The 23,457-nt window shown below is 35.4% G+C and overlaps 1 protein-coding gene across 2 annotated transcripts in view; it reads left to right on the forward strand.

Moving 5' to 3' along the window:
* BCKDHB (branched chain keto acid dehydrogenase E1 subunit beta) overlaps window positions 1–23,457 on the forward strand; it is a 107,602-nt gene that overhangs the window by 23,899 nt on the left and 60,246 nt on the right. For both annotated transcript variants that reach the window (XM_042881259.1, XM_042881250.1), the window contains exons 5-8: window positions 1,003–1,158; window positions 3,858–3,966; window positions 7,955–8,052; window positions 10,894–11,004. In XM_042881259.1, the coding sequence (XP_042737193.1) occupies window positions 1,003–1,158; window positions 3,858–3,966; window positions 7,955–8,052; window positions 10,894–11,004 (474 nt within the window). The remainder of the gene's footprint in view (window positions 1–1,002; window positions 1,159–3,857; window positions 3,967–7,954; window positions 8,053–10,893; window positions 11,005–23,457) is intronic.

Raw genomic sequence — 23,457 nt, forward strand, 5'->3', positions numbered from 1 at the left:
CCTTGTCTACCAGTTTCATCACCCAGTTGTAGAAGGAGATGAGGTTGGTTAAGCATGACCTGCCTTTCATGAACCCGTGCTGTCTGGGCCTGATTCCCTGGATGCCACGCACATGTTGTGTGATCTCACCCAAGATGATTTGTTCCATAACTTTCCCTGATACTGAGGTCAGGCTGACAGGCCTGTAGTTCCCTGGATCCTCCTTATAGCCCTTCTTGTAGATGGGAGTCACATCGCCAAGCCTCCAATCCTCTGGGACCTCTCCAGATAAGCAGGAGCGCTGGTAGATGGTCAATAGCAGCTTGGCAATCACCCCCACCAGCTCCCTGTTCTTGTGCCTTTAAGATTTCCATCATGAGAAGCATCCAGGCTTCCTGGACCCCTTTACCCTTAAGGAGTGACTCCCAGGGGACCTGTGCTACAAGCGTCCTGAACAGGTCAAAGTCTGCCCTCTTGAAGTCCAGGATCGCAGTTTTTCTAGTCACCCTTCTGACATCTCCAAGAATAGAGAATTCAACAATTTCATTGTTGCTCTGCCCAAGACAGTCCCCAACCTTCACATCTCCCACCAGTCCTCTGTTAGTGAAGAGGAGGTCTAGCAGGCCGTCACCCCTGATGGGCTCTCCTACTAGCTGCTTAAGGAAGCTATCTTCCACACACTCTAGAAACCTCTTAGACTGCTTCTTCTGTGCTGTGTTGTATTTCCAACATATATGAGGGAAATTGAAGTCTCCCATGAAAATGAGTGCTGGCGTTTGCACGACTTCTGCAAGCTGCTCATAGATAACTGAGTATTTAACTTGGATCCACTAAATTACCAACTCACTTGCCTTGGAAAATGTTTACCTTTCAATAGACTTAAAGGAGTCTTTTGCAGCTAGTTTAGTTCTCTTAATTCTATGCATGGAGTAGATGGTATAGATGCATCTTGTGTACTGTAGAGGTTTAATGATATGTAACTAGAGGTATTGGACTGGATATTACTTTCTCTTTTTTCCCCAGATCGTTAATGAAGCAGCAAAGTATCGTTACCGCTCTGGAGATCTGTTTAACTGTGGAAACCTCACCATCAGAGCCCCCTGGGGTTGTGTGGGACATGGTGCGCTGTATCACTCTCAAAGTCCAGAAGCTTTTTTTGCTCATTGTCCAGGAATAAAGGTACAGTAATTCTTATGTTACAAAGATTGATTGTGAGTGAACCTGACTAATCAGACTAATAAATCTGAGTGCAGGCAGGGAAGGGAGGATGGAAGTCAATGTACACAGCAGAACATCTGAATGTGCTAATTAAGAACTCTGTTAGAAGCTTTCCATTAATAAAGCTTAAACTGTGTTGGAGAATTTATAGTCATAATTGAAACAACCTTTAGCAGGTATAGCATTGTGTTTGCTTTTGCACTAAAAGCATACGTTTTATGTTTGCTCAGTATGCCCCAACAAACTACAGAAATTAAAAACTAATGAATAGTGCTTTAATTCAAGGATGCATTAATGGGGACAAATATGCTGGTTTATGGCTTGCGGGTTCTACTGAGAAAAAGTGGGTGGTGGGCATAGGGTTTGGAAGAGGCCTTAGGGACTGTAGGGAATTATAAGTTGGTGAAGAGCTTAAAGGAACCCAAAGCAGAAATTCCTTGAGTAATGTGCTAAAAAACATTGTTACAGTTAATTGCTGCCATCTCAGTTAAAGAACGCATGAAATTCTATGGAATTGGTGGAACCATCTATTAATTTTGGATGCATGGAGGAGTGCTCGTTTGAATTTTGTATCTTTGTGAAAACAGTGTTGCATCTTTGGTTTTTTTCTGCAAAGCTGTTTGTTAATGCAGTTAATGTTTAAAACAGTTATTGCTGCTTTACTGAAATTGAAACTCTCATGAATATGTTAGTAGTAGAATATTTAATGTAACTCAGTGAAGGCTTTGTCATCTGTGCATATTTTGCATGGGAAGTAAGGCCATGATTTACAGGTTGGCGAGGACAGGAAACGTCCCACGGGAGAATGGTTTGCAGAACTGCCCTCTTACTAAGCTGTGTAGTTGGTTTCTGACTGAAGGTTTTAACACTGGTTTTGGTAAGTGAAAGGTGAGATTCAGATTTCAGTGGCAGAAGAAGGTTTGTGTAACCTTGGTTGTTGAGGGGAGAAACTGTAATCGTTACGCTTAAGATTTAAGTTTGTTGAAGTGAGGAGGACACTGTTGGATCATTGTTTCTTTTGTCTACCATTGTGAGGAGATGTCTTAGTGCATTCGTCTGTCTTAAGTATTGACTCTCTTTATTCAATTGCAAGAGTGTGCCAGGATCTTTGCCATTGCAGATAGAAATTTTCTTTCCATTTCCAGCTGAAATTTCTTTCTAACTTGAATCTTCAATTCATCTTTCCTTTCATGTACAGAGAGTAATTGTTTTCGCTTTAGTCATTGTTTCTTCTTAGACTAAACAAACTATCAAGGAGATATTTTTTGGCATCTGTTTTGATTCATTTTCTGTCAAAACAATGTACTCATGAAGTATTCCAACTGAATTTCTAGCAGTGATTTTTTCAATAACACTAATATTTCCTTCACTACACGATTATGTCTTTTAAAGCTAGTGTCCTAGTTATCTGTTGAGCAAACAATGCATTCAGATCTTTCTCTGAATGTCTACTGATGAGTTCTAAATTTGTAACAAAAATTTACTTTCTAAATGCTGACTTACCACTGTGTATCATTCAGTTTTTCTTTGATTTTGTCTGTTGCATCTTTAATGTGAACTGATCTTTTTTGTATCGTCCTTCTACTGGTAGTGACTCAGCTTTTGAATAGTTTTCATTTCTGCATTCTGAGTTTGCATCATAAATGAGTAAGGTAAAAGTCTGTCTTAAAAGTGGTCCTGAAGGAGCTGCACTGCCAGCATTCATCAGTCTGAAAATTTCTCATGTCTGTTGTCAAACGTTTTGTTGGAATTTAAATAGATTGCTTCTCCCTTGCTTAGAAAATTCACTTACTGAGTTAATTGGATGAGATAGATGATTTAGGTTGTGTTTTGAATCTTCACAGCTATAAAATGAAGTTCTGAATAGCTTCACAGCTACAAAATGTTTACTAGTTTTCTTGACCCCCAGTGTATGTCTGATTTGAATTCCATGGGATGTAATTTATCTGGTTCTGATTCCTCAATTTCTGAGGAAATTGAGCTCTCTTGGCTTCTGTTTTCATTTAAGCTGTGACATTTTGGCGACTTTATGTTTGTTATTAATATTCTCTTAGACCATCCGTAATTAACTCTTCTGTTGGCAAAGCAGTTATATATTTTTTATCCTTCTGAGTGCTCAGATTACATCTAGAGACTTTATTCAGGCTTCCAAAATGACAAGATTTCAAACTTCTGCCATAAGTAAAGTTCCTTTTCCAGTCTTTACTGCACCAAGTCTGAAGTTCTTCCATCCTCCTATGAGGAGTTCAACTACACAACTTGAGATCAGCTGCTTTTTTTGTCATCCATCTACATTAATTTTAAAAAAGTAGCATTTTGATAGTTTGTTGAATTGGACTTTTTTTTCTATTCTTTCAACCTGAAAATGCTCTTCTTAAAATGTTAGCTTTGGTTAGTATTACCTGAGGAGAATAAATTAGTATTTATAACATGATGTAAGAGGAAACTATTCAAGTCTCAAGAATGAATTAAATAAAATATGAAATAAAATTCAAAACTTGGTGTGTGTGTTAGTGACGCAGCACTGATATTAATGAACTCTGTAACAACTCAGTAGCTATGGAGTTTTATTTAAAGCAAATAATTGCTTAGTTTTTGCAGTCAGTGTATTGTTGAGGAATTTTGTACTCAAAATAAACTATTTAAAAATATTTTTACAGATTGTTATTCCAAGGAGTCCTCTTCAGGCCAAAGGATTGCTGCTGTCATGCATAGAGGATAAAAATCCATGCATATTCTTTGAACCTAAAATACTATATAGAGCTGCAGGTAAGGATGTGCTGTATTTTCCAGTAAAGCAATATTTATTTTTGCCCATGTACTTCCTTAGTTACAGCTAAATTGATAGTGTAGCAAAAATCTTGATTTGCACTCATTTTGTCTTCAGCTGTGTTTGGGCTTGTGTTTGTTGAGAAAATCTGAAAACTAGGTAAAACTTCAAAATTTGCATACAAACATGAATATTTACAGTCAGATTCATGTTCAGTGAGTGTTAGAATGCTTTGTATAGTCTTGAGTTTAGAAAAAAAAAAGAAATAGAGCTAAAAGGCATTGTCTCATGAAATTGCATGGTGAAATACAAACAAGACTGAGTCTGTTTAAGTGGTGTGTAGACTGTGTAGTTAACAGTGAGAATTTGGTAGTTAGAATAACAAAACTTTAAATCATTTAAGGATAAACTGGCTGTAGTTAGCAGGCTGATTTATGGAGTTTCTCGCAGACCTTATTGGGATAGGGCAGTGTAAGTCTGACAGAAGTGAAAGTGCTGTTCTTTTGGTAATTCTAAATATTAAAATTAATTGCTAGAATTGTTTTTATTTTTCCAAAGGAGGTGATTTTCTGCAGTCACAGTTGTTACAAATTTTAAATTTCTTTTGAATGCTTCATTTCTAAAACTGTAGAAAATCTGCTCCTTTAAATTCTGGTTTTGTTTGGTAGGAAGTGCGATTGCCTTTACTATTTTTCTTTGCTTCGGTCATAGTGACCTTTTTGCTCAGTTTTAGCAGACATCATTATGCATGACATAATACAGTAAATTGAAGATGGTAGTGCATGTTGTATCATCAGTGTTAATTGTAACAATGCAGTTGTTATTTACTGAGGACAGGTGAAGCTGTATTGGACGACTGAGTGTAGGAAAAGAAAATTGCACATGGAGGGATAGGTGTAGTGTCTGGGTGAGCAACTTATGGCAATAGGCATTGTCATTCATCATTCCTATGTTGTATAATTTTGTCTACCAGCTATTTGTGAATAGTGAAACAAATGTCTTCAAAACAGCAATTTCTTTCACTGTTTTTAGTATTTAAAATTCTCAGCTGCAGACCACAGCTTTAATAAAATATTTACTTTCATAATGGAATGAATGACTGCACATTAAAAATATCACACAGCTATTGAGAGCACAGGGCTTATTGAGTGTATGAGTGTATGAGTGTATCAGTTCCTCATGTATGAGGAACTGATCTATGAAACAATCGCTGGATCTTCTGGTGAGTTCAGATGAGTCACGTGATTGAAATCTTGAGTGAAAATGTGCTGAAATAGTGGTTAGTTGGGTTTGTAAGTTGGTCTGTAACCAAACGCAGCGTTGTTACAAGACTTCAGTAATTTCTGAAAGAACTTACTGATGATGTTGCTGTGTTATCTCGTGGGCTGATTTCCAGAGAAATTACCTTAGATTTATAAGAACATCAGTTTAGTGATGTAGGCTGAAATTTGTAGTGCCACCATGTGACAAGACCAGTTGTGATTAACTTCTTTCATTTTCTTGTTGATCACATTTATGCCCTTGGATATTGCTTCTTATGGCTTTCCTCCTAGTCTTGGTTTACTTCCTTTTGCTTTGGAAAAGTCTTTATCCAGCTATTCTTAATGGGAACAGAAGTATTTACATATATTCATGTGCATTTTATAAAATTAGAAGCACATAGATGCAAACATTTCTGAGAAAAAGACCAAAGTTAAATACAGAAATAAACATCTGCAGAGAGAATTCTGTTGCTGGTTAACTTACAAAGTTATAACATTATTACAAGTGCCATGGTGATGTCCCCCTAAATGTCAGAGATGCTGAGAAAATATCTGAATTAAAAAAAAAAAAGAAAAAAAAAAGAAAAAGGAGGCTCTGATTTATAAATAAGTGGTTATCAGACTGTGTGTGTAGTGTCGAGAGCACATAATGATTATGAATCAAAGGAGATGAGTCACCTTGACATTATCAGGTTTAGACATCTTGTGGAGAACCTACTCTGATGTTTTTTGACCTTTTCAGTTTCATTTCATTGTACCATATATGACATTGGTGCTGTAGAAATAAATACGACTTGCATCAGTGGTTGTTATAGAGACAAGACAGTAAGATTAGAAAACATATGTTTTCTTTCTGTGCTTCAGACTGCTCTTTAAAAAAAAAAAGCAACAGATGGTGCAGCCTTTTAAGACTGTGATGGTCCTTTTTGTCTGATTACTACTTTTTGTTAATTGCTTTACTTGAAATCTGGTTTTGAAATACTTGATTTAAAATATTTATAAATTCAGTAATAGATGAATGGAGTGCTCTGCATAAAAACATTGTTGTCCTGGTTTGGTTAATTGTTGTGCAAGAAAATGCACAGGATAATTTCATGTGCTGTTTTATATCACTGTTAGTGGAGGAGGGAGATTTGTAAAGGCATTTGAATAAAATCCTGTCAAATCTAGACTTCCCTTATAGTTTTTTTTGACAAGCATTTAAGTATCAAGAATGGTTTAGCCATAATAAGCAATTAGGTAATTGTAATTTGTAATTGTATGCTGCATTTAATTTTTCTAAATGGCTGAAACCATTACACAGAGGAGCTCTATGTATCATGTGTGCTATCCAGATCTTCTGCTGGTACATCTACCTGTTTTCCAAACTGTATTCATGTCAGTTGCCAGAGCTTACATTTGGATATATTGAATCTATTTCTACACTGCCCCTATTCACACTGAGATATATGTGACATAAAACTAAGAAAAAACATCTTTACTGCGAGTGTGGCCAAACAGATTGGGACAGATTGCCCAGAGAAGTTGTGGAGGTGCTGGAAGCCCTACTGAGCCTGAACCACACACTTGTGGTGAGAGAGGTCTGTGAGCACAGGGCTTGGACTAAGTGATCCCCGGAGCTTTCTTCCTACCTCAGCCCTTATGTGATTCTGTAGCACTTGGTGTTTGTATACCATTTCTGGCCTGGGAAAAAAAAAAGGTATATTTTAGAAAACTATTCAGGTATTCACTACTTGCTTTATTAAAAATAGATATGTTCCTAATGTACAAGTCAGGAAAGAACTGCTTGCATCGGATCTGCTGTACGAATGAAAGAAAACTGAAGATGCTTAATTTTTCCTAAGATGTTTCCATCTAAAAATTGTTAATTGGGTACTAATTTGAGTGGAACCATCTTCAGAGTTACAGTGAAGGCAAAATGCTTTTTTCCCCAGGGAGGTGGTTGAGTCACCATCCATGGATGTGTTTAAAGACTGTTTAGATGTAGTGCTCAGGGACATGATTTAGCGGAGGGTTGTTAGATTTAGGGTAGTATGGTTTGGGTTGCTGTTGCACTTGATGATCTTGAAAGTCATTTCCAACTTAAGCAATGCTATGATTCTATTGGGTTTTTGTTTTTCGTTTGTTTTTCCCTAGTTACTTTAATGATAATGTATTTTTGGTGAATTGAATATTTGAGTCACTTAACTGCTATCATCAGAAGTTCCTTTGACAATTTCTGTGCAGATTCTGAAAGCTGTTTTCATACCACTTCACTGGTAAACTGTGAAGTGTCATTCTTGGTAGATAGCAGGAGAGTGCATTGAATACTGAAGTATGGTTTCAAGGCTATGTTGGTGTTTACTCAAATCAACTGCAGTCTTTGCTTGAGATTTTAAACCATTTAAACTATTAAGGCAAAGTCCATTTCCAAATCTGATGTTAATATCACTGACTTGGTGAGCAGCAGGATCTACTGCTACAATGGTGTATTTGTGTACCTTTTTGTATGCTACACAAAATAAATGAAACATTACAGTGAATGCATTCAATACATTATAATTAAAATATTTTTAATTGTAGCAAAACCTCTGAAATAAAGGATAATTCTTAATGTGATTTGATCTATTGCTTTAAATAGCATTACTGATAAGAAAAAAGTTTAGTGTATGTTTTTATGGGATAGTACTGACTAGGAAAAGAATCTAATGCTTATTTTTCAGTGTTTAGTTTTTTATTTTTTCAGTGGAGCAAGTTCCTGTGGAGCCCTACAACATTCCTCTGTCTCAAGCTGAGGTGCTGCGGCAAGGCAGTGATGTGACACTGGTTGCTTGGGGCACACAGGTCAGTAAGATTCTTTGAAACTTGTTGTTGTCCATCAGAGCCCAGATTAAGGGCCAGGAGCTGAATTTCGTACTCAGTCTCAAGTGCCATCCAATAAACTTTGTATGTTTGTTTCTATGTATGTATGTAACTTTGTATTTCCATCAGTACATAGTTGAATGAATGATTCTCTTTATTTCTGTTTATATGAAATCTGCTTTTTAACGTGTAAGATTTCACTCATTTTTTGTTGAAGCTGACACTGAAAATGTGGAAGAAGTGTGGAACCTCTGCTGGAGGTTGATGATTTATGTATGGTTGTGAAAGTTACACTTTTAAGAATGTGGCAGTGGGATGTGACTCTCGAGGAAGGCAGTGGGAAGGACAGTTGAAAGTATGTTGAAAGAGAAGTATAGATCTTTACTGCACAATTTAAAAATAGTGCAGTCTGGGGTTGTCTTTATGCAGAGAATTGAAATATACAGAAAATTTAGGTAATTTAAAACCATTAATACAAAGCAAGATATTTGTTTCTGATGGTTTATTTTCGAAGCTGGTCAAGAATATGATTCAGCTCCCCCTGTCTCCAGTTAAGATGTTCAAATATTAAAAAAAAGAAATAGTAAGAGCAAAACCATACAAAGAACCCAAACACATTCATGTTGAAGAATGATAGAAAACAAATTTTAGTCTAGACTGGAATTACCAGAAAAATCTTTAAATTGCCTTTAACCTGTAATTTAGTAAACTGCAATTTTCCTGGCTTAATTATGTATCCGGGTAGCTGTTAGAGGGAGGGAGTGTTGTAAATTTCATCACAACAGTGTTGATCTGTGGAGCTGGTTATTTTTTGCTTTTTGTTTGGAATCTGTTATCCTCTTTGCTTTCCTGTGATAGGTCAAGCAGCCAGAGGACAAGAAAACTTCTTTATAGCTATGATTATTCCTACTAGTTGTTATTAAAGACTACTTCGATATCTTTACTTGTGCTTGTTTCTCCAGCAGAAAGCAATTTAGACTTTTATCCTTGTTCCCTTTTGAAAGTGAGTGTACATTTTTCCTGCCTGCTCCATTTGGATGGAATCTCAATATTCATCAGGCTCCCCAGAACTGAAATGATAAATGAAGATATGATAAATAAATAAAGAAATGATAAATAAAGATATAATGAAACCATAAAGATATTATATATATATAATATAAAGATATTATATTAAAGATCACTAAAGTATTGGCTATTGGTAAAGCTGTCGAAAGCAATTAAAGTAACATCCTACAGTTGCATGGAGTAGACTAGGAATGACATCTTTTCAAAGAACTGTGCTTCAGAGCTTGCGAAATGTAAGCCGAGTGTTGAGACAGGCAGCTGTTTTGATGTACAGCCCTAATGTGGATTTAGGATCTGACTTAACCATGGGTGTGGCTGTGTAATGCAGAATGAGGGACTGTTACATAGAACTTCTCCCTCTTTCAGGATTTCTGGGCAGAAGTATATGCATGTACATCACATGGAGGATGTGCAGTGTTGCTTTGTACAAGAACTGTTGAGTGTATCTCTGTGTAGAGATAGAGGTACATACTTAGCATGTAAGCAGAAAATACGGCATGTTTTGTATCAGAATTCTGCAAGTGAGTTTTTGTTGTGAGCGTGTGCATAACTTGAATTTGATAGCTACATGTACAGTGGAACTGGCAAATCCATTTCAATAGGCAGAGAGTGGTCACACATACCAAGAGGTTTCTTCTCATGCATTTTGTATGCTAGATAGTTGCTTGGCAGCTGCTGCCCTAGTGAGGTTACCTGATGTGTGCTTTCCTGAGTTATACTAATGAAGGGCAGTAATGGCTTTTAGTTCCCCTCCAGTTGTACTCAATGTTTTACGGTCATTAACTAATCCTTATGCCTTGTGAACTAGGCAAATATTTTCACTTATGCATCATAGAAATGGCAAAAACATCCCATGTATTACACTGAAATCTCCAACCATTGCAGCTGCTGATGCATTAGAAGTTTAAACAAAAATACTGCAAGTTATTTCTTTTTATTGCTACAATACTTGTATTGTGATTTATCTTTTAAGCAGTCCTCTGATGTTTAGCTATTCCTATTTGTGTAATGCAGATTCATGTTAAATCTTTAATCATCTTGTTTCAGTGTAGATTTTTGCTCTGTGTAACACTGACTACAGCCCTTTGATCCCTGGCAGTTAACGCCATCTCACCGTGTCCATATTATTAAATGCTGTTGTCTCCCTGACCGAGGTGACCTCATCAAAACTTCTTGTTGGGGGTGGTCCTTGGCTTCCATCTCCTGAACTGTGCCTAGCAGTTGCTCAAGGGAGATACCTCAGTCCAAACCTGCATTATGAAACATTCCAACCCTCTGACAATGAGGACTACACCAGAATTTATTGACAACATCATGTCAGGAAATTCTGTATTAAAATGCATCACTGATATTTGGATCTTGGTTTAGGTACAGCCTTGAGAAAAATCTTATCCTAAAACCCAAACTGACTGGAATTATAAAATATTGAGGCCTGATACTGCTCAGTGAATGATACTTTTCTAGCAAGTAGCGTTTTTGTTTTCAGTGATCCTTCACTGAAATTTGTTTTTCCTTTCTTGAAGTAACGCTGAAATGCAAAGAATAGTGTAAGGAGTAAATTAGAAGAATGAAGTGAGAAATAAATACTGATGAAGTATTTAAAACTAAAATAAAATAAAAAATAAAACATTTTCTGGTAAAAAAACAGGTAACGTTAAATCATTATATGTATTTAGTATGTGTAATTTAGAAATTTTAAACAGAAATGAAACGTTTACTTTTAATAATACTTGTAATAATACATTGCTTTTTCAGGTACACGTGATCAAAGAAGTTGCAGTGATGGCTCAGGAAAAGCTAGGAGTGTCCTGTGAAGTTATTGATCTGAGGACCATCTTACCCTGGGATACAGAGACTATTTGCAAGGTAAGGCAATGATGTATGTTAATTAAAAGAAAAAACAAAACCCTAAAACCTATTGGTAAAAGCAATTTAAATATTAGTAACTTTGTATTTTATGTTTTTTTTTTTTTTAAAGGTCTAAATTGTTGCGTATTTAAACATGGATTTATATCTTGCTTCTTAAAAGTTTGATTTTCAGTTGAAGTGTTTCCAGTGTTTGTTTCCAGTGTACTTTATATTACTTGGATGTGCTTTCTATGTGTAAAAAATGAAATGAGTTGTCATGACCAATATGAAGAGAAACTTCTACTACTATTTCAGTTATTTCTACTAAATCCTTTAGAAGCCCTTGTGGATAAATCAAAACCAAAATGTTTAGTGTTTTTTCCCTTTTTAAAAAACTTGAGCTGTCCTGCTGTGAAATCAAAGCATCTCTCTGAAAGAGCAGTTAAGTTCTGTTTCATTGGATTGGATCTGCGCTGAAATGCAGTCAGGAAAGAAATCTGGTTGTGCCTAGGAAGCACAGAGCTATAGTTCTACAACAGTTTGCAAATCTGTGTTTCAGAAATAGATACTTTATGCAGATCTTCAGCTTGTTTTCCATCCTAATTATCTTTTAAAGTAATTGTAGCATAAATAAAAAAGATGGAACAGACAAATGTTGCTTTAGATTTTTTAACAAGTTTACTGTTAAGAATTTAAAGTGATTTTTTTCTTGAGGTATAGTGCGTGTTGGTTGGGTAGTTCCTACATTATAACAAGTATCTAATAGTAAATGTTTTCAGCATTGCTTTTATGTTAGTATGTGTGCAGGCTGGCCTGTCTAGTGAGAGAAATGTTAAATTATCTCTTTCTATCTGTCTTGTCTGCTTGTTCAGCTGGAAATAATCAGTAGTTTGTATTTGGTACTATGCAATGCTGCAAGTTTTAAACTTCAATTGTACCCTGTGCAGCTTTTAAGGTGGGTAATATCTAACATAAGCAGAAAGATGGAAATGATAGCTATAGCTGCTTGCTGTTGCTTCATTCCAAGAGAAACCCCTTAGAGCAGTTGTAAATGGCAGTGGCTTTCAAGGTCATTTCCAGGATCAGGACTTGCTGTACTTCAGTTATTCCCTTCTTGAGGTGCCATCACCAAGGATGAGAGAGCAGCAGAAAATTTGGTGATGCTAGAGTAAGTCCTGAGCTGCTCATAGGACTGCTTAAGTCCTGTTTGGGGACTCATAACAAAATTGGTCTTGCTCCTGTCCAACCAACATTCAAATAATTGGTAGCTACATGTCTGTCTTTTGTTTGAGTCTGACTTGTGTCAGCCTCTATAAATTGTAGTTTTTGTTTTTTCTCACATTATGTATGTGTTTGAAATTTATTTATGATCTTTCTTGTGGTGGATGCTGAGGAAAAGGATGGTGTATGTGATAAGCTGCAACCTGGGTGCCATTCTGCTATGCTGGCATGCAGAATCTTCTGCTGATGAGCAGTCTGTACTGGGGGCTTATCAGACTTTGTGTTTTAGTGTAAAAACACATCTCTGTTTTATTGTGAGGAGTGGTGTACTTTGTTCTCAGTACAGATAGTTAATTCAGTCCCTGGTCTGCTGCTTCCAGTTCCTGTGTGCATATTTCCACTCGCACTTTGTTCGTACAGCCCTTAACATTTCCATATTCTCCTTTCTGCTGCCTCTTTCTAGAAGGCAGGAAGCTTATGTAACTTCTTGTAGGCTATATTCTTATTACTAATCATGAGCCAAAATTTTGGCACAGACTTCTAAGGGACCAGTGTTTTCTCTGGGTCAGAGTCACTAGGCTATAATAAAGGAACTGAATTTTGTAGAAGTGTTATGCATTTGCTTGTCTAACATGTTTTAATCTGCAGGTTTATTTTATTCTTGTGCATATGCAAGAAATGTTATGTTTTTATATTGAAATATTTTACTGGATTTTCCTAATCTATGTAATTTTCTTAAACAAAATTAAGGAGCCTTCATGGTGTGTCTCAGGGAATAAGCAGGAATGAAATGCTTTACTTAACTGAAAATAGATGCATTTTTAAGACTGATTCGACAACCGTAGCATTGGAATGAGCATGGATGGACTGAGGTGGTTACTGCTTTGGAGATGAGCAGGAATGTATCAAAATTTTTACTGGGAATATAACAGCTTTGTATACTTTCTATATAAAAAACTGAAAGTTTTGTTACCAAAATACGTATTTCTTGAAACTTTGAGTAGCTATACTTTGCAACTGCCACCAGAGGTCTCTTTTTAGCCAAGTTAAACTGCTGTTTATACTTTACACTGCTCCTCTGAGCATATTTATAAACATATAGCCCTGAGTGAAACATAAACACAACATGGATAAGTATAAGGAAACATAAATAAGAATTTAAGCCAAATTTTTACTGATATTTTCTTTGCATTTTCAAGGTTCTGATATTATTTTTAATTTTGAAATAGGTTAACATTTGTCGTCTGCGTGAGAAGGAGATGAGAGTATTGAAATCTGAACTAGTGACAATAGCTCATAGAGTTAATCAAGAAAGATATCTCCTGAGAGTCATTCATCTCAGCTATTTCAGCAGCCTATTGTGGGGTGAAATAGTCTCCTGTAGAAATGTCTTGGGTTTAAGAAAAAATAAAAAATCAAGGAGGCCTCGATGAAGTTTGAAGTCAGGAAGGATAAATCCTACCTTCATTATTAATCTGAGAGATGATACTTACTGCTGACAGAAGGGATTCAGGTTTTTGGCCGGTTTAAAATGATCTCCTTACTAAGATAAAGAATCTATGTGCATGTGTATAAATACAATTTCTTTATATAAGGCTTCATTGCTGTTTAACTTGGGAAAGATTCTTGAGAAGTGATGGTGCTTTTTTACATAAAGGCAATGGATAGAGTTCCTAGCCCTTGAAAACTGATGTAGCTTGTTCCAAGATTCCATAGCATTCTTGAGGAGTAACATTCTCTCTCTGGATCAAGAGAAATAATTGATTTTTACACGTTGGCAACTTAAAAGAGATGCAGGAAATACTTTCTCTATTGCTTTTCACAGAGATGCAAACAGGTGAAACAAAGTCAAACTGCATAAAATGCAGTATATCCCACAGTTGTCTGTGTGTAATCAGAATTTGTTATTTTGAACAAATTTCAAACAGCTGAAGTTATGACTTCTGTGGCTCTGTTTGAGATGTTCAGTGCCATGAAAGGCTGGTGTGATGCCTTTTCTAAACTTCACTTCTAAGTTCTCATGTGCTTAGAAAACTAATTCCTGAAGTGATATATTTTCTGAATTTTATGAATTTAGTTCCAGATAAACTTTTTTTTAAATTATTATTATTATTATTTTTTAATGATTTTGACTTTTCACTTGCCTTTGATGACAGTGGTATTTCTTAATGTGTCACTTTTATTTTCTGGTTTAGAAATAGGTTTGAGCTAGCATGCTTGGATGACATGATCACATAAACACAGACTTAGCTTCTCAGAAAATTCAAATCACAGTGGAAATGTCACTAGTTGAATCTGCCAGATAAATTTGTATGCCTTTGCACCCTTTTAATAATGAATAGTCTTCTGAAATGAAGACGAGAAGGATCTATTCCTTTTAATGTTGTCCTTACAGGAGTGATCACATTCTTTTTGCTTTCTTTCTGTCTTTAACTTGTGTATGAAGGAGCTGGGGTCAGCAGTGATCTCTCCCCTTTATACATTCAACTGGAAATGCAAAGTCATGAAGTCAGGGTGCTTCTCAGCACATGCTGCTGCTAACCACAGCTCTGCCTTGACTCTGCTCTGCTGCCTCCCCAGCTGTTGCATGGCATGTAGGCTTCCAGACTCAACGAAGCTAAAACAAAGAGGCTGGTTGCTCTACAGATTGGTAATGCTTTACTACTGCTTGACTGAGCAGCTGCCTTATTATTTTTGGAAGAGCAATCTGCCATGACGAGTGCTGTTCCAGAAACCAAAATACGAAATGTATATGAAATATCTATAAAATGTCTATGAGATTTGTTTCTTTACAACCTACAAAACTGTTTAAAGATACTTTGTTTCCTTGCAGAAATTGTACTTTCAGACATTTTTTTTTCTTCATTATGCTTAACAGATTTGCTTTGAAGCTTTAGAGAAATTAGACTGTGTGGATTTTTGTCTCGGAGCTGTTGGATGGTGTGGTATTGATTAAAGAGGCAATGGCACGCCTCCCACTGCTTCACTGGTCACACTTGGGGTAAAATTCTGTGGTGGTAGTGTTGTTTTTTTTTGGTACTGGAATGCCTGTGTTACTGGAAGTAGGAAATCTAGCTCAGAGTTAAATACTCCTAAGGGACTGTAAGAGTTTCTATATTTTATTCACCCTGTATTGAACCGAGAATGTTATTTAAACTTTGAATAGATTAGAACTGAATTGTTCGGTAAATTTCACTTTTGAAGTGCAAATTTTGAACTGCACTTTTTTGTACTTATGTATTATTTAGAAGGCAAGCATTTCTTATGCATAGCAATGAAGATTTGCATTTATTTCCAAGTTAGTCATATGCTAACGGTCTCTGAACCATTCCTACCGTAATGGGAGGAAATGCTGAGTTATTCCTTTATGACTTAGTAATGAAGGCACTGTAGACTGAACTGCAGTTTAAAAGACCTGTGGTTGTTGAGAGCTTGTGTAAAGCGATACAACTTTGTGCATTTTGCAGAAAAAATATGTTGTCTTTGCAGAAAATTAGTTTATGGATTGACATTATCAACGGATGGCAACTGTGAAATTGATTTTCATAGGGCAGTATTCTACAGAAAAGAGAAGGGCTTTATGTTCTTCTGGGCACTTGGGGTTGCTTCGCTATTTTATTGAAAAGTTTTTGCAGACCTCCCATCAGGTCAACATAAATGCTTAGCAGTCTGAAAAAAGACATCTGTACTCACTGGAAAGAGAAATTTGAGCAAAAGTGAAAGCAGCAGCAGTGGGAGCTTGCGGGTAATCCAGCACCATGGAGTGGATTGGAGGAAACTGTGAGCATGCTTTCCACCAGGAGTATTTGATGGGAGTGACTTGCTACAGTATTCATTTAAGCTTTCACCTTGGTGTTCAGGTAGTATTTTTGTCAGTCACTGTCATCAGAGTGATTGAATAATTGCTAACAGTGGATTCCTGGTTCTTTTCATCTTATTGGCCCAGCTGATTTAATGATCTGCTGGTCCTCTAGCTTGTTCTTCACATCCCTTTATGTTTACTTCATCAAACTGGATTGTGAATAAAGGAAAATCAGGATCAGCAAGCCTGATTTATTTATTTAGTTATTTATTTAAACTACATGCTCCAGGCACTGGACTGCATAATTATAATGCAGGTATCCTGGGATCAAATTTGTATTTCTTGGCCATCTATTCTTGGTATTTTACCATTTTACTTGTTGCTCCTCAGATTTCTTACTAAATGGATGCTCATGCCTATAAAGTGTGATTAAAATTGTATTATTTACGTGATGACAGTTGACTTTGTCACTGTTTCCATGAGAAACTTGTTTCTTTTGGTTGACTTGTACTTTGATTGAGAGCACATTTTAGGCTATTGTTTGGCTGAGAAAAGATGAACTCTGGAACCATGCCTTCAAGGAGTCATTTCTGAATAGTGAGAATATATAGAGCCATTTATAAATGAATTATTCACATCTTTTGCTCTTCTGTATTTCAGGAAAGCTTAAAATGGAAACCTTGTAGTTACTGTTTCAAGAGCCTCAAAGTTGAGATACTTGTATAGCTCTACTCTTTTCTCCCTTCCAATATAAAATTGATGTCTAACTTTCATATATGTATTGACTAATGGTACTAGAATAGGAATCAACTTATTTAAAAACAAACAAAAAAACAAACCGCATAACCCCCTTGAATAAATAGAGAAAAGGATTGAGGCATGTTGTGACTGTTAACATTGAACATTGCGTTGATAATGTGGTCCATGAATTGCTTGTGAGACCTTTTCACTTTTGCCCACGTTCTGTATTACAAGCTTCAAATTTAAAGGGGCTTAGCAAGTAAATGAGTAATGATGCTTAGTGTATAGTTAGAAGGTATTTTATAGCTCCTGTGTGTGTGTGTTTTTTCTATAGATGCTGATTGAATTCTAATGGATGTTGGGATTAAGTTCCACAATAGTAATCATATATGAATCATTCTTCCATGGAGATAATTATTACTTCTCTACAGTATCACCTTCCTTTAAATGTCTGCAGCTATTTGTCCTGTTATTATCACTCAGTTGAGCCAGCTGCTTTTTCTAAACTACTTTTTGAGGATTCGGATATTACACATTCTTACTATTTGTGCATTATTAAACATAAAGCTAAACTATCTGGGGTAAAGTGTTTCTGCAATACTTCTGGAACTTTTAAGGTAATTTGATGATTCAGTCTGCTTTTTACAGAATTACTGTGTAATAGCATAATGCATTATATTTGGTTTACTGTAAGTATTTTTCTTTTGACAGTCAATATTGATTAGCTTTCTATGGAGACAATCAGCACTGATCATAATTGTACTAGATAGACTGCAGAGATTTCCAAATGAAAATATCTTTGATTTTATATTAAGATAACTGTTAACTGTTAAGGTTTACTAAAGCTCTTAGAGTTCTAGCTGGTAGGATGACAGGCTAAACTCTGGTTGGAGAGGTATATTGATTACACTTGTCATTACGCTGTTAGTTTCCACTGCTGATAATGTTGGGCTGGAGAAACATTTTTCCTTCTCTTATGCCTTTGTTTTGAGCTGAAGAGCCTGCATTTTTGGACTGCTTTCAATTTTGGTGTGCTACCCAACTTCACATACCAAAATCAAAGGATTTCTTCTAAATAAATTCAGTATATTTTATGGTAACTTGTTCTTCTAAGAAATTACTACCAGTACAATTAAAAAATTCCAGGTCTCATAACTTAAGGTGTATTTCATGGAAGTTACCATGTCTGTAGTAGAAAAAACAAAAACAAAAACCAGTTCAGATCTCCGTAAAAATGCTCATTTAATGCACTTGTTGTCATATGCCTTCAAGAAGAACTAAAAATCCTTGTTACTACTAAAAGCCCCGGAGTCTCTTGTGACTTTTTTGAGCTTACTTAACTACTTCCTTGCAGAACTTATAAGCATCAATCTTTATGCGTAAAATCCCAAATGTTTGACTATCAAACTTCCTCATGATGATAGAAAGCAATTGTTGCCCTATGTACTTGACTGTATCAAATTGTCTTGTTATGGATCTTTGGAAGGCTGGAAGGCTGGAAGACATGCTGTAAGAATTTAATATGTTAATAAGTTATTTTTTGTATCTTTTATGTAGATGTGATTTGCTTTTCATTGCATGCAACTTACATCGTCCTCAAATATGGTGTTAGGAATTATTTCACTTAATATGATGGTGTGGAACAGAAATTACCTTCACTATGCCTGTGAACTTATGAAAACAAAAGAAGTTACTGGCTGGTCATGAAAAATATTGTAAAATGAAGTTTGTGAATTGTAATCATTACGTGTTTATGCAGTGATTTAATGAATGGAAAAGGAGGCATTGGAAATCTTTTTTTCTTCTCTTAAACAATTGTGACTGATTTTTTTTTCTAGCTCATTGTGCTTGGAACATAGTCTTTTTGATACTTAAACCTGTTTCTACTAGCCTAAATTTAAATAACCGTAAACTGAAGTGTATGTTTCAGAAATGTAGAATTGCACTATTTAAATGGTTTAGCGGACATTTCAGTAGCTACAGTAAGGAGAATATTTAACTGGAATTTTCATATATAGTAGCACATATAACAATACACCAATCAACTTGCTCCCTTTTTGCTTTTGAAATATTTTGCCTGTGTGATAGCATAGCATTGATAGGTGTCATTGCTGTACAGCACATTGGTCTGTAACTCACCTGTTATACAGTAATCCTTATTGCTTCTTAAAAACAGGCGATATGCAGGGATTTCATTTATTTGGCCTAAATTCATCAAGAGGAAAGAGTGCCAGCATTACAGAATACTTGCAATAATATCATTTTCAGATTTTGTGATTCAGTCTATTTTTTTCCACTTGAACCATATGTGAGGTACTCAAATGTCGGAACAATATACTGTCCACATAATAGTCACATTACTTAGACCAGCAATGCAGCATGACATCAGTCAGAACAATACTTTAGTTGATGTCTCCTACCTTAAAAGTTATTGTTTACAGGGACTGCTAATCAAACTTTCCAGATGAGAAAAACAGTAAGTGGCAATTTATAACCAATATAAATACAGTATAAGTAAGTTATAATTATGAATTGATTACAGTATAAATAATGCTCTTGCTGTTTGCATTATGATTTCTACATCCAACATAAAAAAAAAAAAAAAGCCACATTTATTTTTAGTAAAAGTTACATGGTCTGCAAATGACAAAACTGTAAAACCACTCTTTTTACGCGTGGTCAAAGATTACCACAGAGTACCAGTCTATACTGTATTATTATCTCCAACATCTGTGGTGCACTTACTGACATGTTACCTATATTCTAAAGTTCCCCATAGTGCTGTGTTTGGAAGATTTACAGAAAAAGGGCTTATAAATGGCTTTACTGAAAATTTGAAGTTACTTTGAATTTAGAGTAAATGACTTTCTATTTCCCACTTGCCAATAAACTGGTTCATTATTTTAGCACTGAAAGCCAAAGTTTGGGATTTTTTTTTTTAATTCTTTTTTTAAAAAAGATTCCTCTTTAATAAATAACAATAAATGTGGAAGGTGAGATTCTCGTCTGCTCCTCCCTGCTGGGAAAATAGAGGTAGAGTTGAGAAGTCTAGTAAATAAATAAAGAAATCAGTTGGGCAGTCCTGACTTTTAACTTTCTTTTTGTAAGTGTTGAATAGTCTGCAATATGATGGCGACAAATGTTGGTCTTTAAGAACAATTAATTTCTAGTTACCTACTTCAATGTTTTGTTGACATTAAGAGTGTTTTGTTTTTCTATAAAAGAAAACAAATCCATCAGAGTAATACATCTAGTGCAAACTGTCCTTTCTGCTGAAAGGTCTTAGTGGTTTGAGTTGAAAGGAACCTTAAAGATCAAAATATATATTGAAGTTGTTAATATATATGAAGGGGATATAGAAGTCCAGATTTAAAATGGATCATTGTGGTTGATAAAGCTTTTTTGTAGTTAAACTTTAAAGATCTTGTTTGCTTTACCTAATTACATTTGTTTACAGTACTAAAATGTTGAAATTTAGAGATTTTATCAGGGCAATTATTTGGTAACTGAAATTAAACTCAGAAAAGTAATTGCAATGATAATAAATGGAATCTTTTTCATTTCAGACACAGACTTATTTTCATGTTGAAATTAACTTTTTACATAAGATAAATTTATGTGTGCTGTATTTTTGTTTGTTTGATCATTGTTCCTTGTTTAAAAATATATCTTTTCTTTCTTTAAAGCATCTGTGTTAAGTAGCTTACTGACTTGTATTTTTAATGCACTATAATAAAATACCAAGAGATATTTTTTTTGGTGAGGCAGAAGTTGAAGGCAAGACTCACATTTCCTCTCCCTCCCGTATATTCTTTATTACTTTCATCTTTACTTCATTACCTAAATTTATTCCAGAAGCAACGTGATTGAGCAAACCATTTACTCAACAAAGCACCAAGTGTGATAATTGCTGTTGTGGGGAAGTGTTGAAGCTTTCGCAATATGCATTCTTTAAATGAAGAAAACATTCTGAACAATCTAAATTTATGTATGTTGAGAGACTCAAAGCTTTTATAAATTATTATTGTTAGAAATGAAGGGATATAGAGGAGAGGGGATGGATTTGCATTAGTCAAGTGCCTTAGTGAGAAGTCCTTATGCTACACACTAAGTATATTTGGCAAGTCATTTAATTGTGCTGTGGTTCTACTTTTTATAAAATATCTATTCATCTGTCCTTTTTTGTGTGTCATTAATGCAAATGCAAGTTCCTATCCTTGTGCTTTAAGTAGCTTTTAAAGATTTAGATCTTTAAAACTTTTTCAAGGCATTACAATATAACCACTTAGTACCTCAAACCTCTTTTTCTGGATGCTGCATGCTAGCTGTTCAACATCTACTTAACTGATTCCTCTGTGAAAAAAAAAAGGCGTCAACAAAGGCTAAGCAGCTGTATCTAAAATTGATGTTGTATACAGAGACTATACCTAAGAAATATAGAAACTCGTGATATGCTTGCATATCAAAAACTTTCTGCAATATTGGAGCTTCAAAGAACAAACATGTTGCTATTGAGCAGAAGTTAAGTGAGCTTCTGTGAAGCTCATTGGGATTTTGGAACATTTGTGCCATTTTTAAGAAAGTCTTTGCTTATTGACACTGTAAGAAAGTGCAATCATTTGGAACAGGAATATGGAGAGAACATCTACAATGCTGCTAATTATTACTCTCCAAGAAGGAATCCTGCTTGCTTGGAAGCATGTAACTAAAAGGGTCTTGGTGAAATTTAATGAGAGCATTATGGTGTGCCACTGTTTGTAGCAATGGACTGACATAACAGTCTATATTGTTTTGTTCAGTTGACAAGTTTGATAGTTCTGTTTCTTCCACTGACACAACTCGCCGATATTCCTAGGGATCTTGTACTTAATGTTTTCTCTCTGGTTCTTCCACCGACAGATGTTGAGTATGAGGAGTTCTCTGCAGGCATTGCAGATTACAGTGATGCAGAATTGATTTCTGTGTTGGCATGTATATTATTCAAGAGCATTACATCAGGAAATCAAAGCTTCAGTCAGTAAGAGCTCATTAGTGCTTGTATGGGTTCCTAAGCCAAGCTCTTGGTTTTTTGTCTGAATCTTATCTACCACATAATATAAATGCTGCCTTAGTGAGTTGGGAGAAAACTCTTGGTGTGACAGTTAGCCTGAGATTATCACACTTCAGTGTTTAGATTAACACTGTCTCAGATATGTCAACTATATGTAGTAAGAAGAAACAAGGGAACAAATACTCCATTATTTGGCAATATTCTCAATGCCGAAGTGAATTTACAAGCTTTGATTAGTTATTCTGTCACTGCAAAGATGACAGTTATCTTCTAGTTTGGTAAACGTGTAAAGGTTTCATCGAGCCTTCTGGGCTCTTGCTCTAAGTAATTATGCTAATATCTGTGTATTGTGTTGAATTTTGTTGAGAGAAACTGAAGAGTTGGTTCTTTGAGGATTTGTACACGCATTTATAAAATAATGCTTTGTAATTTGTTCATGCTGCAGACTCATTTTGATGCTATGGTGATCTGTACAATGGAAACGTGTAACAGGCTGTTTTTCCTGTTGTCACTTCCATGAATTTTAGGCTTATCGGGACAAGGTGTTTATAATGACTGGTTTGGTCTATAGGTAGACTTCATAGTTGCTGATGTTGTTTTACCTTTATTGAAAGTGTTGTGGCTGCAGTCACTCCTCTAGAAGAGAAAGATAAAATCCAAATTACTGGATTTAGCAAGACGCATCAAGAAGATCAATCTAAAGCTATTGTAATAAAAGCGTCAGAGTTGTTTTCAAATAGAAGTCAACTATTGTTTTGCATTTCATGTTGTTTTAATGGAAATTTGAATAAAAAAGTTACAAGCATATTACTGAACAATAATCACGTTAATTACAAACACACATGTTCTAGAATTGTTCAATGAAATGGAGGCTTGGAAAAAAAAAATCGGAGAATTCTGAGATAGTTCATGGGCTTTGGATTTGGCCTTAACATCTTTCCTCTTTCCATGCAATCCCAAGAAGGTATAAAAATGAATTTACTTTTTTCCTTTGGAGAACAGAATGAATTATTGCATAAATAATGAAAACTGTTTTCTTATAGAGTTACGTTTCATATTTCCTACCCTCCAACATTTTATATTTCTCATTTACCTCAGTAGATTGTCTTTCTAAATGGCTGTCTGGACAAAAAGTAGCATTGAAAACAATTTGATGCTTATTGGTTGTTGGAAGAGCTGTGGGAAAAATAGTACTAAGAGCATCTTTTATTTTAGTATACTGAATTAGAAGGACTACTTATCTCATTTACCCAGACAGACTGAATTTTACCAAACTTGCAGGAACTTTAAGGCTTTATCCTTAATCTTTAAGACTTGCATTTGGCTACAGTGTGATTATCAGGAGACTGACAAATAGAAGAAAATCAAACCAGCTCACAGAACCATCATTTCCTTGGCTAACAGGCTGAAAATGAATATAACTATACTTTGAAAATGACTATTCATTTTTCCATTAGTTGAACTAGGTCAGAGTTAGTGACTGATAAAGAGAGGAGACTGATGAAATGAGGGTTGCTTAGACAGCTTTGATTGAGAGGGCACAATGAACAGAAAAGATAACGGGGAAAAAGAAGAACACTGCAAGAATAAAAAGGGAAAAGGAGTGTGTTGTTGCTTTAGAAAAATAAATTTAAAGAGGAGGTAATACAGGAAAAAA

This window comes from Lagopus leucura, unplaced genomic scaffold, assembly GCF_019238085.1.
Source record: "Lagopus leucura isolate 7727_CA_CO unplaced genomic scaffold, USGS_WTPT01 Super-Scaffold_73, whole genome shotgun sequence".
NCBI lineage: Eukaryota > Metazoa > Chordata > Aves > Galliformes > Phasianidae > Lagopus > Lagopus leucura.